Here is an 18732-nt window from a genome sequence, read left to right on the forward strand (position 1 = left end):
CTTTTTAATGGAACATTTCTAACGATCTAAGACCCCCTGCATTCATGTAAAAACCACCAAAATAAATGTGTTGACTCATTTTCATATCAAATACTAATATATGAATTAATTCAATCAGAATAATGACATATTGCCATCATATTTACATCTGAAATAGCATTTTTTATTTATGTTTTGTTTAATGACTGTTTAATTGTGCCATAAACCATTTGCACAACCAATGTTTTTTTTCTTCCATTTAAATTGTTATTGATTGTCGTGTTATTATAGTTAAAAAAGCCCTTATAGGGACATGTGATGCAAATTTGCTTAAGCTACAAGCACTATGATGCATGCATTATTGGATGACTGTCTTTTTAGTTCGTCTATGTTTATTCTATACAAATAAACTTAAATAAAATAAATAAAAATGCTATAAAATGAATGTAATTTTAAATCAGTGAAGTATAAACAAATTAAATAAGCAACAGTCACATGCTTGATTGTAATTTTTGATAGTGATACTAAAAAATACATTTATATACAATTATTACAGGAATGCATTTTTGCACTAAATTTGACCTCATATGTGAGCATGTGCCCCCGTGAACTCTGGCGTTGTACAAAGATGAATCTAGAAATCGACTAATATAACGTAGAGACTGTCACATTATACATTTTTTACACAGCGGGGTTAACTGCACATTACCGTACTGAGGTTTGGAAATGTGAGCATTTCTGACTAAGCTTTAATTCTTCAGATAGCAAAATGCAGCAGCAAGGAGCCCGCGACCACGCTCAGATGCAGATTTAATAATATTTTGCATATTAAACAGATAATAAGACAACAGATTAATAAATTGATTTGGAGGTTGCAAGCAAGATCCATTTGGCTCAAGTTTGAATGGGCATGATGCCTCTGTGTGAGCCTATCTTTAAATCTCGTTGTTTTGGCTTAGGTCTCTTCTTCAGAGTTATTATACGGCTATGGTATAATCCACCAGGCATTTTTTTTTTAAATTCAGTCACTAAAAAAACCTGCTGAGTTTGAGGTATCATTCATGTCCGTAGCACAATCAGCTTAATGCTTTGTTAGGGGTGGGGGTTTGTTTTAGTAGCCTTAGCAAACATCCCTAAAATGTTTCCTTTATATTTGTATCTAGTTTAAAGACTTCAGAAAGGTGCTGGATGAGCTTTAAGAGCCCTTTAGCTTTCAGACTAATTGGTGTTGAGAATGTGAAGGTGAAATTGGTTTCATGTGCAGCAAGATCCACAGAGAAGCGAAGAAGACACCGTCTAAGTGGTGTAAATTACCCGTCAGTTGCGTCACGCTGCATCTTAAAGCTTTTCCACTTTCTTCTTCTTTTTCTCTTTTTTAAGTCTCCCATGGGGAAGTCAAAGCTACTGAAGTAATTACGCCTAATGATCACCTGATAATTATAATGGTTCTCACTTAAGCTAATTTCGGGTTGTGTTTGTGGGTGGAGGCTCTGCGCAGTTCTGTAATACCCGCGGTTATGTGTGCGCGCGTGTGTGTGTGTGTGTAAGGGGAACGGGTGCATGAAAGAAAATGAAGAAATAGGGCTGAGAGGTATAGGAAAAGAAAGAGAAGATAAATTTCTCTGTCTTGCGGTTTTCGTTCAAGCGCTGCTGATACAGTGGTACCCAATTACAGCGTTCCTTATGAAGCTGATTCAAAGGGGGAGCGACCCTGTTGTGCTTCTTATTTAAAGCTCAGCTGATACGCCTGCTGGAGATATGAGGATTGATGATGTTTTCTGTTTCGAGTCTGTTTGTGCAATCCAAGTATTGTTTGGATTCTTAAAGCTGCCCAAAATCTGAAGCAAGCTTGCTGTATTGATTTATAGCAGCGTGTAGTGAGATGTTTCTTCCTTTTGTTTCTTTCCTCCTCAATCTCTCATTATCATTTTTTTCCCTTTTTTCTTTTGTCTCTTAAAGGTACACAATGTAATGCTTTGTTTATAGTACAGTATGCTGTATTATAAATATTTTAACTAAGGTTACACCCCTACGAAATTCCTGTGCCTTATTTTGAAATGACGCATGATTCACATGGTTTACATGACGCATCGAACCAAACCTATGATTTTGGTCTTACTGTGCACAATTCAGTACATATTATTCTTGTGAATGTTCTTCTAAACAGTAAAACATGACACTATAGACGGTTTCAGCAGCAACAATATAAACAATTAACTTTTGACTCCACATATAATCAATAACAACACAGTCCTTTTACAGAAGATTATTTCTGATAACAAGAGAAATAAACGACAAGTAAATTACCTACCTTCATATGAAGAGTTTGGTTCCAAAACGCAATAAATCCATTTTGACTTATTTGGGTAAAAATGTGTTTTCTATAGACCGTTTCAGCAGTAACAACATAAACAAGTGGCTGTCGCGGTCCACACGTAACTTCCGGTAAACTCCGCTAAGAATAAATAACAACAAAGTACTTTAAACGTAGTTTATTTATATAACAAGCAAAAAAACAGCACATAGATAACATAGGAAACCAAAACATTTGTTATTTTCGACGAGGCATTTGTTCAAGAGATCAGTTTAGCAACTAGTCAGACCATTAAAAAACAAAACCGGAAGTAAGGTTCGGATCCAGATGTGTACGTGCGTCCGATGAAACCGTCTATACCAAGAAAGTGACAAGATGAAAACCACTATTTTCTGTTACAAACTTTCACATAGCATCTTTAGGTTATAATAACATTAAAAGTTCAAATCCATAATTAGATTTTCAAAGATTTATTATAAAAACTGGTTATTTTTTCCCCAAAATGCAGTAAATCCATGACAATTTTTTTCAGAATGCTATAAATCTATTGAATCAATATATAAATGTGCATTAATTTTTGCCATGTTATATTCATTTAGTTGACTAGTGGTATACACTGATTAAACATTAATAGCATTAATCAAAACACTTACTTTGTCATATTAAGTACACTGTCATTGCTGCTGTCATCATTGGGATGTCGTCACTGAACTTTTTTTGACAGCGATCAGCTGTAAAATGTTTTGGTCCTGCTTGATTTCTGTTGACTTTGAGTAAAATAATGTAAAGTTTTTCATAAGATCCCCTGGGGTCAATGAGTTAGCATGACAGAAGCTTCATGCTGTTTTGTGAGAAGAAGCAACAGCCGGCATTTTTCTTATTAGATTATTCGATTTCGATGGCTTACGTTTCTTCCCCACCACAGAAAACCACCACAGGTTTATCAATTCCATTAAAAGTATTATTTTGATTTTGTTTGTTCGTTGGTCAAGAAGTACAAAGTAGATGAGGGAAACTAGGATTCTGTGTGTATTCAAAGTGCCGCCATTATTGTTTACAATGCGTGTAATGGTGCGCTGTGATTGGTTGGGCGAATTTATTGCATTCTGCAGAGAAGGAGGACTGATGTTTGTCGCGGTTTGGAAAAAAGGGAAAAAGTTGACAGAATAACACAGCGGATATTGGATTTTGTGTAAAAATTAAGAATTTACTTTTTAACTCATTCCCCGCCAGCCATTTTTTGAAAAGTTGCACCGCCAGCATTTTTTGTGATTTTCACAAAAGTTTCACAAAATGCCTTTTAGGAAAATTTTCTTCTAAAATATATAAGCATACAAATATATCAAATGAAAGAACAGACCCTCTGCTTTCAAACAAACATAGACAAACAAAACGGTATTTTGGGGTATTTTTCTTTAAAAATATTTTTTTAGCAGACGCTAAAATAATAGCATTTTTGTGAAGGAATTTTGTTAGAGATCAGATTCAGAATGATTATCAAAACATACACAGAATTAAAAATAAGTAAATAATGTTTTGGCTTCAGGCTTTTTTCATAAATTGGGTAAGTGCCATCTAGTGGATAATCGGAGCATTGCAGAATAGCATAAAAATCAGGAACACTTGTTTATGCAAATGTTTTTTCTTCATTGACGAGATAACTCATCAATGGCGGGGAAAGAGTTAATACTGACCAGATACAATACTGATTTTGGTGGTAACTCTTTTTTTAAATGGCATTTATAGCGTATTGGAACCAAACACTTCATATATTATATCTAATATATATCAACTATTACACTGAGCTAATGTAACTGTGTAAAATGTATGTATACAATGTTAGCTACAGGTTCTTCAATCTTGCCTGGCTGCCAAATCCTCTTATCACAGTTGTGATCTGTGCTCGTTGGCTCCACTCGTGTTAAGCAAACCAAAACATTTTATTTTCAACCAAAATTAGCCTACCCCATTGGCAGATTTATATATATTTTTTGCTTGTTTTAAGCTTAAATTACCTTAAATTTTATTTTTTGTATAAAACAAGATTTATTTCCTTAGGTCATTTTGCTCATTAAAAAAATACATCTTGATTTAAGAATTTTTAGATATTTGTACTGAAAGCAAGACAAAAATACTAAGTACACTGAAAAAAATGATTCATTGAATTTAATCAATTTTTTTAAGGGTAAGTGGTTGCAATCAATTTATTTTAGCTACATTTAAACAAAAAAGATTAGTAACGTAAAATGAAATATAAAACTTTTGTTTAAATGTAGCTTAAATAAATTGATTGCAACCACTTACCTTAAAAAAATTGATTAAATTCAATGAATCATTTTTTTCAGTGTATAAGTCATTTTTTGCAGTGTGTGCTTTTGATTTCCAGTGAACATTTCCTAAAACGGTTCATGTGTGAATGCAAAGATAAAGAGGTTTATCTCTACAGTCTACCGTTAAAATGTAAAATCTTGTCGCACTCCTGAAACAACTTTTTTTCTTGGATGATGTCACCTTGACAATCCAGATTATTGGTTTATTTTAACCAACAGTGAGTTAGCTAGAGTTTTAAGCTACTGTTGCAAGTAATACCACCTTTGTAAACATAGTTAACCCATGAATTCAGTGTCAGTTAACAATAAATTATTAAAAAAACAGCAATAATAGCAAATAATTAAATTTTTTAAATAAAATAATTATTTCTTCTTCACAATCAGGTCTCATTTGAATGGACCGGCCTTTTTTAGGATCCAATCTGTTTTTAATGGATAAAGCAAAGTCAGTCAAATTTTTCTTGTTGAATATCCTACTTTACCTATATGTTACCAGGGGCGTTGCTAACGTCGGATAGGAAGGGGAAGGAGAACATGAATACACATAAACATAAAACAGTGAATCATTTTATGATGATGATATTAATTGTAATGTGAACAAACCCTTCACAGTGCTCTAGTTGTCTGTATTCATCTTTGATCTCTCTGTCCTCACGGTGGTTGTCTTGTTTTTTGTTTTTCTTTTTTCCTTACTTGTCTTTTTCTCTCGTTGATCCACCCTTAGTTTGTGTTTGCTCCTTTTTGCATTCCTACTTTTTCTCTCTTTCATTTTATGTAGGCCTAGCTTTATATGTAGCGTCTTGATTTTTTAATCCTTATTTGCATTTTCTCTATATTCTGTTGCCTGCCTTCAAACTGGAAAAATGTTAGCTCATAAAATTTTCAACAGCATTCATCTTAATAACATTAGTGCATTTATAGCCTATGCTATATTTCTCATAGGCTTTTATTTTATTGATTACAGTTATTTCATTTTTTATAAGCTGTGAGAAGTTATTAAGCTTTACGTTATTAAGAATTGAGAAATAAGATAGTTATTTTATTTTAACTTGATGAAAGATGATGTTCAATGACTGTGTGTTGTTAATGGTGCCACCTGTAGGCCGGAACAGATACTGTACTGTTTAACCGCTTGACACATACGACAAACTTCACAACTGCAGAATAAATCACACTTAAAATAAGCGCTGATCTACCACAGACAGACGGATTTTGTGTATTAGGAAAACAAATTAAAAGTAATAATAATAAAATCTATCATTTTTTTACCATAAACATTTTCAATCCTCAAAAGATCTCAAAAGGGACTCAAGGCTGTATGTGACATTAAAAAGGCCAGATGAGTTGCTGAATGCCATCTCCTGTTGACTTTAAACTGTTTCTAAATTGCACTTTTCCCCTATACCCCTGCAGGAGGAAGCTACAAGAAGATTGGATACTATGATATGACCAAAGGCAATCTCTCCTGGTATGGGAATGACAGGTGGATAGGTAAGGACGCATTTGTCTCTCTCATCTCCCATATATGGTCTTGTTTATCACTGTCTGTTACGTTCTCCTCAGCTTTAAAACTGCTCGCGCACAATCACTCACTCCATTACTCTCGCTGAGCGCCGCTGCAATATTTCTGCATCTTTCCTACTGTCACTTCCTCGCGTCTTAGGCTCCGCCCCCTCCGGAAAGCGCACACGACGGGCTGCTATGAGCCGTTAATCAATCAGTCAGTCAAATTCTGCTTAGCATTCCATCCGTGAGGGCAGAACCCTGCGCGCCTCAACAAAAACAGACAAATGAATGACGTTAGAAAAAAAGCGCCAGGAGTTAATTCCAATCATAACTTGAGCAAGGACGCGGATAAAAATTGCGCCTCGTATGAAATGAGTGATGGTTTCATTTAATCTCTCTAATTGCGTTTGATGACCAGTTCACGCTCGGTTTCGGAGATGCGGTATTGAGAAGATTCCAGCTGACAGCTGAAAACAACACAAATCAGAAAGACCCGGGCTGCTCCACAGCTGCTCCCAGCACGCGCTAACCTTGACTGCATGAGTATGAATCGTCCAATCAGCACATGTGCCTCACCAGATTGTCTTTGCCTGTCATTAAACGCTTGAGGACTCTGAACGAGGCTTGTGATTTCGAGAAATATCCTAAACCGGCCTGGTTTGTTACTCGAGCGCTGTAACGTCACGTCACCGCACTAATTACATTTACATTTATGCATTTGGCAGACACGGCAACTTGCAGTGCATTCAAGCTATACTTTTTATAATCAGTAAAATGCTAAGCTATGACCTTTTGTATTACTAACGTGCAACCAATTGAGCTACACGAGTCATAATGTGACCATTTCTATTTCCCTAGACAGGCCTTATTCAGTTTTGAACCTGCTTATTAGCTTATTAAAATCTCACCGTAGCAGCGAGCTCCATGGCAACTGTAAGACGTCCATGTCGTTAAATGCGCTAATTGCGATTTTCACAAGTCGTTTCGAAGGTCCTGATTTTCATTTATTTACCCAGCTTGCAACTGGGAATAGAGCCCACTGCATTGGTGATGTGGAGAGCCCTTGTTTTAATACCCTAGGTGGCTCACTGAATCTGGCACCTTTAACTCCTGCATTAGTTATCAATGATACATCTCTTTAGAGGTCACCGCTATAACAGCAACCCTTGCCTGTGCCAGACTGTGCGAGTTGCTGTTTCGGTTTACAGTCCTGCTGAGAGACACACAAGTGATGTCAGAGGTTGTCCTTTCCACTTAAAGAAAAGAGATAGTGTCTCTTATCCAGAGACCTTTGACTAATGGCATAAAGTCTGGTTCCCATTGTAATGACAGTCTGACCTTCCTAAATGCCGATCATTGTCTAGGGCTGTGATGTTTGTCATAACCACTGGGAAAGTGCGAGCCGCGTTGGTGTGCACATCACAAACTGAAAAATATTAAGTAAAAATTCTCGCTCTACGAAATATCTTTAAGTTTATGTGAACACAAATGGCCAGCAGACTCAGAGTTAGTGCCCTATTTGCAAAGGGGGGCAATTGATATCATGGATGACCTGTTGGCTTAGGTGGAACAATGAGGCAATAAATTCCCTCTTGGTCACTAAAGATTGCAAAAAAGTATCAACCTGTGCTACCAGTACCCCAATAAGGTTTCTCACTTGAACTGTGTGTTGCTTTACAGATGAAAGTGCTACAATAAACACACACATAGGCGATTCCGTGGGTGCTCCGGGGCTCGGCTCAGTGTTGCCAGATCTCGCGAGACAAGCCCAAAACATGCAACTTTTTTTTTCCAAAACAAGAGATGCTGTCTCTTGTGTGTATGGGGAAATGGGAGGGACAGAGAGAACATGCTAGACAAACTCCTATGTTTAAATAACAAATAGAAAATATCTTATTGACAACGTATTATGAAGCTGGGATAAAGCCCAAATAAGCAACTACACTTTGGAAACAAGCCCAAAAAAAGCGACTCGCAACTAATATTTGTAAGCGACTTTACAGAAAAACAAGCCCAAAGTCACTTATAATAAGTGGACTTGGCAACACTGGCACCCACCAAAATGGCCAAGCACATTATGCTCAATTGCCAAACATTTAGCATCTAAAACCACCCATGAAACGTGACCGCGCTGCTTTTCTTCTTCTTTTTAAGGCGCTTGGGTGCTCCAGAGCGTCTGCCGTTGCTAAGTAACCTAAACATCACTTGACGTTGTGACGAGCACCCACCGGCAGAAAAAGAAGTTAGCGCCTATAGACTGTTTCAGTAGTAACAACATAAACAAGCGGCATTCATGGTCAACACGTAACCAAAACATTTGTTATTTTCGACAAGGTATTTTTTCAAGAGATTAGTTTATCAACTAGTCAGACCATTAAAAACTAAAAACGGAAGTAAAGTTCGGACCAGACGCGTATCGCGCCACCACACGTGCGTCCGATGAAACCGTCTATAAACACGGACGTTTGATAAGAACTGTATATCTGATCCTTAATTTCAAAATATATGTATGCATTATATATAAGCGTATCAATGCATATATGCGCATGACACATATAACCTCTGCACCACCGTGGTGAATTGGTGCATTACCATCGCCATGGTAAATTACTGCCACCGTCACAGCCCTATCCACCCATCATCAGAATTTATGCCAATCCAAAAGTCACAAATACAGAGTATTTAACAGACATAACTCATAAAAAACGAACGTATAGTTTTGTATGTATATTAATGTAAAAAAAATTATATCTTTAAACCTTGTTTTGTTTCATGGCAAGTAGATGAAATGCCCTTATTCCCTGAAGTTGTGTGAAACAGATTAGAGCGAGAAAGTGCTTTTCAGGTTTCTGATCAACATGCGTCAGATGGTCTGCACACAGTTTAGTGGGCGGGGCTTAGGTGTGCCCTTTGAAGCTGAGACTAAGGTGAAAATGAATGCAAGATTTTCATAGATGGCGTGGCAAGGGACATCAGCAGCAGATGACCCTCGATACGGCTTTGTTTGTGTTTGCTAAGTTGTGCCATCTGACAACCCGCACAGGAATGCCTCCCATCACCTTCCAACCTTGTCGCCATGGCGCTCCTGGACAGATTATTCCAGTGAGACAGAAACGATGTATGCCTAAAAATAATTGTGCTAAAATAAAGGCCCCTTGAAGGAAAGGGTGACTTTGCTTTCGGATGGACGCCACATCGCTTCTGTTAAATCGACTTGCTCATTGCAGAGTCATTTGCTCCCCCAAGTACATCACATTCGGACACTTCGGAAAGCGAAGGTCACGTCCCTTTACCTCCCCGCTGAACAGGATCATTTATGTTCGACTCTTTATGTTATTGTCTCTCGCCTTCTCTGCTCTCGCTCATTCTATCTCGCTCTCCCTGGTCGCCCCTGACAACCACTGCATCAGCGCCTTGTTCTCTCATCACTGTGGCAACCATTATGGGTCTTGGTCGCCATGGCAACATACTGTCCCGATTCCTCCATCAAGGACAGGGGCAGATATTAAACAACATCGGCTCTCTAGTCGTACGCACACTCGCACAATACGTTATTAACACACATCGTTTACATTCATACACACACACTTACTCATTGTCGAGCCAAATTGCTTTTTTAATGCGAAATCAAAATAGATGTTCCTGATGCTATTTGAGATGATTTAAGAAATTGTAATCTCCCATCGAAATGTAATAACTTGCTCTGCCTCTAAGCTAATGTTATCAAGCCCTCTTATTCATAAGCCCCTCGCTCCAATCTCCTGTCACATAGAGTCCACCAGATTCACTATCCAGTCAATTTCCAAGGAATGAAAACTAGTGCCACCCTACCCTTTTCTTTTTCTGTACTCTACTCTAAAATATACATTGATGTAAGATATCTTTGTGAGCACCTAAAGCTCTGCTTTGTACAGCATACACCCGATTGACTGCTAATGTCTGTGAATGCATTAACCAATAAAAACAGTGAGCTGTGAATAAATCTGCTCCATTAGACGCACATTCAGAGTTAATTTTAACACCATAGCAACACTGCCATGTTAACATTCTGACCTCAAACACCATAGCAACTGCTTTCTATTTCCACAAGCACTTAAAACAACGAGGCGTGCCATTTTGCATCCTAGGTCTAAGATTGTCCCAGAATCCCTGGCCCTGAGCACTCCCGTTCAGTCCAGTCTCACGCTCGACTTTAATCAATACCAGCCTTATGCGTGAGGGAGATGGAAAACCACTAATTAAGACTGACAGTTCAGACGCTCCGGTGAGGGCTTCCCATGAGACCCATGGACCACAACCCGAAGTCTTGATGGGTTCGATGAGCCGGACTGTATTAAACGGCCACTTCTGGATATGGCTGTAACAAGCTGTTTGATTCGCACCCAATTTGTCACAGGAAAAGAATGTACCCCCTGTGTACGTTTTATCTACAGCCCACTATTAGACGAGAGCTGACCACAATGCCCCCAGATGCTCCATGTTATTGGCAATTGGGCTGTCGATTACATGTGTGGGGGCATTGAAAGAGTCAGTGATGAAATTGGTTCTCAGGAACAAGAGGGGGAGAAGTTTTAGTCAAATGTGAGGTGAAATTCAATATCTAAGGACTGTGGCCAGAGATAGCGAGGAAAGAGAGATCTAAAGTGACTTATTACTTATTTAAGTTACTATTTCTTTCTAAGCTGATTTCAAAGATCTAAGACTTTTCTTTGTACATAAAAGGCCAATTTCTCTCAAATATTGTTCACAAATCTGTCTAAATCTGTGTTAGTGAGCACTTCTCCTTTGCCAAGATAATCCATCCACCACACAAGTGTGGCATATCAAGATGCTGATTAGACAGCATGATTATCGCACAGGTGTGCCTTAGGCTGGCCACAATAAAAGGCAACTCTAAAATGTGCAAATGTTATCACACAGCACAATGCCCCAGATGTCACAAGTTTTGAGGGAGCGTGCAATTGGCATGCTGACTGCAGGTATGTCCACAGAGCTGTTGCCTGTGAATTGAATGTTAATTTCTCTAACATAAGCTCTCCAGAGGCGTTTCAGAGAATTTGGCAGTACATCCAACCGGCCTCACATCACAGACCACGTGTAACCACAGCAGCGCAGGACCTCCAGCATCTTCACCTCCAAGCTCGTCTGAGGCCAGCCACCCGGAACGCTGCTGCAACAATTGGTTTGCATAACCAAAGAATTTCTGCACAAACTGTCAGGGAAGCTCATCTGCATGCTCGTCATCCTCATCTGGGTCTCGACATGACTGTGGTTCGTAATCGTTACCGACTTGAGTGGGCAAATGCTCACATTCAATGGTGTCTGGCACTTTGAAGAGGTGTTCTCTTTATGGATGAATCCTGGTTTTCACTTTACTGGGCAGATGGCAGACAGCGTATCTGGCGTTGTGTGGGTGAGTGTTTATGGTATGGGCAGGGGTATGTTATGGACAACGAGCAAAGGTGCTTCTTATTGATGGCTTTTTGAATGCACAGAGATACCCTGACGAGGCCCATTGTTGTGCCATTCATCTACAACATCACCTCGTGTTGCAGTATGATAATGCACGGCCCCATGTTGCAAGGATCTGTACACAATTCCTGGAAGCTGAAAACATCCCAATTCTTGCATGGCCAGCATACTCACCAAACATGTTACCCATTGAGCATGTTAAGGTGCTCTGGATCGGCGTATACGACAGCGTGTTCCAGTTCCTGCCAATATCCAGCAACTTTGCACATCCATTGAAGAGGAGTGGACCAACATTTCACAAGCCACAACAACAACCTGATCAACTCTATGTGAACAAGATGTGTTGCACTGCGTGTGCTGTGTTGCACCCCCAATACCAGTAAAACTGCACATTTTAGAGTGGCCTTATATTTTGGCCCACCTAAGGCACACCTGCGCAATAATCATCCTGTCTAATCAGCATCTTGATATGCCACACCTGTGAGGTGGACTACCTCGAAGAAGTAGTAGTGCTCACTAGAAAAAGTCTTAAATCTGGGGGGGCAAAAACAAAAGTGTTGGGTTTATAGTTTAGTTTGCTTCGGAGAGTGTTGTCTTGCAGTGTTGCCATGTCCACTGTGTTGGGGAGATTTACCATTTTGGGAATTTACTGTTATTAAAACCACTAAGTAAGGTGCGTGTTGCAATATTTGGTTCTTATTTTAATGTAAAACATTTGAATTTATATTGGTTTATTATGGGATTGTTTTGGACAAGTTCTGGCAACACAAGTAAGTAACAGCTCGTACCTCTTTCTCCCTGTGATTTTACTAAAGGTAAACTGGTAAAAGGTAAACGGACTTTAGCTGCAGTGTGTGTATGGCCTGCGAGTGGTTCTTGCTCATGTAATACTTACTGGCATGATACTAGGTTGTTGTGGGATATTGTTATGGCGCTTTTTCATTGCAAAGTACCCCACGATTTGGTTTGGGTCGGGTCAGCTTACTTTTGGGGGCTTTTCCACTGGGTGCAGTATTTAGTACCCCATACTTTTTTTAGTACCACCTCAGTTGGGGTTCCCTACCAGTTCGTCACTACCAGCGTCATCGCTATAATGTAAAGATTAGCTTTACCTTCATGCTAGCTTGCGCTGTCTCGAGTAAACCTGTTATCATCTGTGCTCTGCTATAAGTTCCCAAACTCCCTTTCAGCGATGAAAAACATCCACAGGTTGAGAATCAGGAACACAATACCAGTTTTTTTCCAGACTTGCAGTTTGTGGCGGCACATTCGCGATGCACACGTCCGCATACATGCTTAAAGGCGCTCTAAGCGAATTGAAGCGTTTTAGACCATAAAACATTTTTTTGTTACATACCGGAAACATCTCCTCACTATCTGCTTGCTGCCTGTCCGCTGATCAAACTGTAAAAAAACGTGATCTCTGTAGACAGCCCAGGCTTCACAAACGGCAATATCAACAAGTGGCCAAACCTAGCATCACAAAACAAAACAAAGTATTCCAGCCAATAAACGACAAAAAGGATTTGCGGGTGGGGGTTGGGAGGAGGAGTTAGCTACGCTCCGTCTGTTTAAAAACAGTTTCAAACGTCAACAATAACTAACGTCTCGCAGATTCGCTTAGAGAGCCTTTAAATGAGCCTCAGTGGAGCCTGTCTACTGACGCCACGGGTGTTTGTACAGAAACTGGCATGTGAGACAGTGGTAGTGATTAACGCAATGTGAAAACATCTATTTGTGGTGGTCAATTTTAATTTTGTGGCGGACTGAGAAACAAATGAATGTATGGAAATGTACAACGACACTCCCACTTGTATGAGTGTCAGCGCAAATATAACGACACGCCTATAATCCCTCCCACTCCGAAGTTTTACTAAACTCGATGGAAAAGCTAACCAAGCCAAAGTGAGGTGAGTTGACCCAAACCAAACCATGGGTTACTATGCAATGGAAAAGCGCCATTATTGTCTATATTATTATATAGCATCAGCGAAGGTTTGGAAAAGGAGGCAAAAATGTCTTTGTGTCATGGAAACCTACTGTATGTGTATCGAGTGTCATGCCAAAATATGTGCCTGCTGCATACATGTCGAAAAGGTTCACGTTTTGCAGGACTCTTATTAAACACTGAACTCTGATTACACATGAAATTAAGCGAGTATCGAGCAAAGGCAAGCGTCTCTTTTATCATAAACCCCTAGAAGGCATCTGTAGCCGGCACGTATTTTGACATGAAGAGCCGCACACATGATAATGTTTCGACGAGTTTTACCTCCTCGGAAAAGAAGTCACGAGCCGCCATTATATAGCATATTTATGTGGTGACTACGATGTTGTGGATTGTTTTGGAGTTGATTATTAAGTTTCAATTATATTCTTGTCCCTAGATACAGCTACCTATTCAATATACTTAATCACCTGACTTAATGAAAACATTTATTATGTGTTGACAAATTTCTTTATTATTATAAATTTACATGAAACATCCTTCTGTCTGACCGTCTCTCTCTATCTCTCTGTCTGTCTGTCTGTCTCTTTCTCTCTAGGCGCTGAGCCACCTGCAGATCAAACTGTGGTTATACAACAGTTCAGATATCTGTCACAAAAACTCTTCATCTCAGTTTCTGTTTTTGCTGGTTTGGGGATTTTGATGGGGATCGTTTGTCTGACCTTTAACATTTACAACAGTAACGTAAGGTACGTTCAGAGGTATTTGCTTGTGTTTCTCTTGTGTATCCATGTGAGTTCAGTGTAGAAAGTGTTAAATACATGCGGAGCTGCTGGTATGCAGGGGTTTTGTACTGTAGACAAAAATAAAACTGTGGCGGCATATTAATGTATTTCATTACAAAGCAAAATATTTATTTCGAAAATATTTTTTATATATCGGACCAAATATAGAAAAATATAAAGAAAAACAATAGACCAATAAAAAGCAACCATTAACGGTACATTCACACGGGGCGAAAGCATTAACGCTTGACGGAAGGCTTGTCTGAAGCGTGGCCAACAGCCAATCACAGTGGCCGCTACACATACTCCGGTCTTCCATAAACGTAATTTGCATAAGGCGATCTGATTGGCTGACGCACGCCTTGCCGCTTCAAAAGTTGAGAAATGTTCAACTTCTGCCGCGTGCAACGGCAGTGATGCGGCGCTGATGGATCCACAATTTAGTTCGGCAATGCATGACGTCACCCATTAAAAGTGAATGGGAAGTGTTAACGCTAAAATACCAAGCAAACATTAATGCAAATTTATGATGAAGGATGACTACACTAAAGATATAACATGAAAAATACTGAAAATATAACATGGTATCTGTGGTATTTTATAGTTTTGATACGTTTGTTATTATTCTGAAATGTGGAAGAATGAGTAATTGACCCTAAACATTTAAACAGTAGTAATACCTTGGTACACCTTCGGAGATGTAACTATACCATAGTACTGCAACACTACCTGTGTACCTGAAAGCATGCATCTGTTTGCTATGCTTTAACCTGCTGTTTGAACATACATGAATGCATTATGCAGATTGTGCAATAATAAATACAGTAAATCTGTATGTTGAAGGTATATACAAAACTCTCAGCCCTACCTGAACAACATGACTGCCGTCGGGTGTATGATGGCTCTGGCAGCTGTTTTTCCTCTGGGAATCGATGGACTTCATGTACAGAACTCTCAGTTTCCTGTGGTCTGCCAGGTAAATGCTCGGGCATGCTGGGAAATCAGTTTTACGTTGACGTTATTTATGTTAGTAAATAAGTTTATGAAATATAAAGAGAGGCTTAGGGACTCGTATCATACTTTTTATTATACTGTTCATGGTAGCCAAGGTGGTCTGCTTTTCACCCTCTCTGATCCATAAAATTAAATTGGCAGTTTTTCCTCTTAGGACTTCTATACGTTTGGCAAACTTTCCTCGAATGGATTACCTGCCAAACAGAATAAAAACCTTTTCTTCTGGTGTTTAGGAACAAATTGTGTCCTTATTACAGTACCGCACTGTTACTGGAGTCTCTGTCTGAATACCAAATAGATGTTGTTGACCTGTAAATGTGGATGTGTCAATGTATTCAGCTTTCTGAGGTCAAAATGATGTATTTTTGCACAAAAGTTTGCTTAGATGGTAGAGCATTGCATTTATAACGCAAAAGGTCATTGGATTGATTTGATAAATGCACCATGGATAAATGCAGTAAAATCAGATTTTTCATGATACAACCCTTTAAAAAGCTTTAAACACATTGTAGATAAACGTGCTGAATTATTATCTGAATCACTTTATTGTTCTTCTAGTTTCGTTTGTGGCTGCTTGGACTCGGTTTCAGTTTGGCTTACGGCAGCATGTTTACAAAGATATGGTGGGTCCACACTGTGTTCACGAAGAAGGATGAAAAGAAAGACAAGAGGAAAGTAAGTAAAGAAGATTGCTACATATATATGAGGTTAATTAAATGATCTGTACCTCTAAACCCCTCGTATGAATAAACTCTACCGACTTGCTGTCAAGGGGCCAGTACACTTTCAGAATGATCAATATATCATAGCGCATTTATTATTCTCTACAACACATACATTTTGTAAAATTCTCCGTTATCATCTTTGTATCTACATCTCGCTTGCTTCCCCACCTCATCTTGCTTTCCACCCGTCTCTCCGTCTGACCTCATAAAGATGGGTTTCCCGTTGTCCTTGAGCATCCTCAAACAGCACATTTATCATCCAGCCCGATTCATTGAGCTCTCCGCACAACATCGTGAGTCGGCAGTCACTCCATCACGTCAGGACCTGTCTGGCATCACACAAACACACTGTCAAAAACAACCATAACAACTAGACAAAGATTTGGCCGCAATAAGAGGATAAGTAGATAATTCCTATTATTGCGTATTCATGAACGTTAGTCTAGTGGTGGTGTTGTCATATGCAAGCGGTGTGTAACGTTCTCTCTCTGTCTTTATTTACAAAAAAGATATTTTAATGTTGAAAGAATATTTGATGCGCAACGGGGCGGCGAATTTGCGGCTTTGTCTTTTTCAAATTTTATGCATGCGATGGCGCGTCGATGTCTTTTTGAAATGAAAATCAAAAGCGATCACAAACCGAGCTTCAGTTGATTTGTTGTTGTTTGAAGTGGGATCTTCAAAGACAACGTCAGGAATACAAAAGGGAAATAGGGGAATTCAAAAAGGTTTTGTTATTTATTCCAGAGTAAAAGATGGAAAGATTTGGGACAAACTAACGCTGGAGGAATTTATGCTGGAAAACCATCAACCTCAAAAAACATGTGAACTATAGCATGCTGTCAATTATTACTTTTTTTTTAATAGTTTATATAATTTATTTTCAAAAACAAACATATTTAGTTAATTTGCATTTAATTTTATGGGGCAAGAACTGGAATACATTTTACTCCAACCATTATTAAGCCCATAACATCAAATTTAAAGGGATAGTTCAACCAAAAAATTCTTTACTTGAACACAAAAAGAGATATTTTGATAAATGATGGTCAACACACATTTGGTACCCATTGTCTTCCATAGTATTTGTTTTTCCTACTTTGGAAGTGTCTAGTGTGAATCAATACCTGGTCGGTTATTGTTTTTTGTGCATTTATAGCTTGTAGTCTATCTAAAGTCATTCCTTAGAAGCATCTTCTGTGTTTCAGTTTTGTTTGATAAAGATCGACACACAACCATCACATATACAGTATGACATCCTTTCTTCAGGTGAATGCAAAGATTTTTTTGTGTCATTATTTAGGACTACCATTAAAGTAATCCAGATGACTCCAATATGTAAACTATTTGAAATCTGGAATTTGAGGGTGCAAATAAAATCGAAATATTAACCCTTATGTGTTGTTAGCGCCATTTTTGGGGGGGTTTTTTGTCTTAATTTGGTCAACTTCCAACCCTAACCCTAACTTTCAGCAAATTGAAAGATTTTTGTTATATTGACACATATTTTAAGAAAATGCTTTGATTTTTTTTTTAAACTCAACAATATACCATGGGCAAATTCACTACCCTTTCGTGTTGTTGTTAGTGGCCAAAAAATGCCACTAAATTAAACTGTGGTAAAAATGTATCAGATTAATATTTTTTTCAAAAATGTTTTGCATAAATCTGTCACTTAACCTCAGTACTGATCAAAACTACCAAATGTTTACAAAAATTCCATGATTATAACTCTTTTTTTATTGCCAAGTTCATAAGTAGTGTCACTGATTTGGGGGAAAACACACAAAATGACCAATTTTTTATATAAATAGTGATTGTGGGCTGGATTTTTTAAACGTTTTTCACAGTCTTGGGCATGCAAAGATGAGAAAAAACATTGGCTTCGATGCATTTTTATTTTTTGTGCAGCATCTAATTTTATTTTTTTCTCCCTCTGTCGTTTTTGCCCCATTGACTTCCATTATAACAACATTTTTTGGTTGCAGAGCCATAACACCTTATTATCATGCATTCTTGATTGTTGGTGGTTTAGCCTTTTGCTAAAAGATAAAATTTGTCATTTTTACAGTTGATCACCATGTGACACCATTAACCCTTTAGTAGGCATGTACAAAAAACAGAGCTTAATTTCTGGCTTGTACATTTAAAGTTGTCCAAATTAAGTCATTAGCAACTGCATCCACTCACAAAAAGAAAGTTTTTAAATATTTATGTTAGTAAATTTACAAAATATCTTCATGGAACATACAGTACATAATATCCTAATGATATAAAAACATAAAAATTGATTTTGATCCGTGCAGCACTTTGGCGGGCAAAAAAGTGGGACAAAATGGCAGATTACATTGGAATATCCATAGAAGCGCTGCACAAGCAGGTCAAATCTCCTAATATCTTAAGCCGCGAGTATTTAGATCACATGTCAGCATAAGAAAAACAAACGCTGCGTCCGAAATCGCCTACTACCATACTATATAGTATGCAAAAAGCACTACTTTGCCTACTATATAGTATGGAAGTAGGCGATTTCGGACGCAGCGAAAGATTTCAACACAAGCTGTAAGTTTTGGGTATTTACGATTATACAAAGCACCCGATTCCATATTTTATAGTCACTAAAAACTGTCAGATAATGCCAGACCTCCAATTTGGCTAT

At 38.4% G+C, this 18732-nt stretch overlaps 1 protein-coding gene across 2 annotated transcripts in view; it reads left to right on the top strand.

Moving 5' to 3' along the window:
- Window positions 1-18732, top strand: part of gabbr1b (gamma-aminobutyric acid (GABA) B receptor, 1b) — a 160340-nt gene that overhangs the window by 114814 nt on the left and 26794 nt on the right. For both annotated transcript variants that reach the window (XM_055219081.2, XM_055219082.2), the window contains 4 exons: window positions 6037-6114; window positions 14148-14298; window positions 15178-15310; window positions 15907-16023. In XM_055219081.2, coding sequence (XP_055075056.1) covers window positions 6037-6114; window positions 14148-14298; window positions 15178-15310; window positions 15907-16023 — 479 coding nt within the window. The remainder of the gene's footprint in view (window positions 1-6036; window positions 6115-14147; window positions 14299-15177; window positions 15311-15906; window positions 16024-18732) is intronic.

The sequence above is a fragment of the Misgurnus anguillicaudatus genome, chromosome 20, assembly GCF_027580225.2.
Source record: "Misgurnus anguillicaudatus chromosome 20, ASM2758022v2, whole genome shotgun sequence".
NCBI classification, from domain to species: Eukaryota; Metazoa; Chordata; class Actinopteri; order Cypriniformes; family Cobitidae; genus Misgurnus; species Misgurnus anguillicaudatus.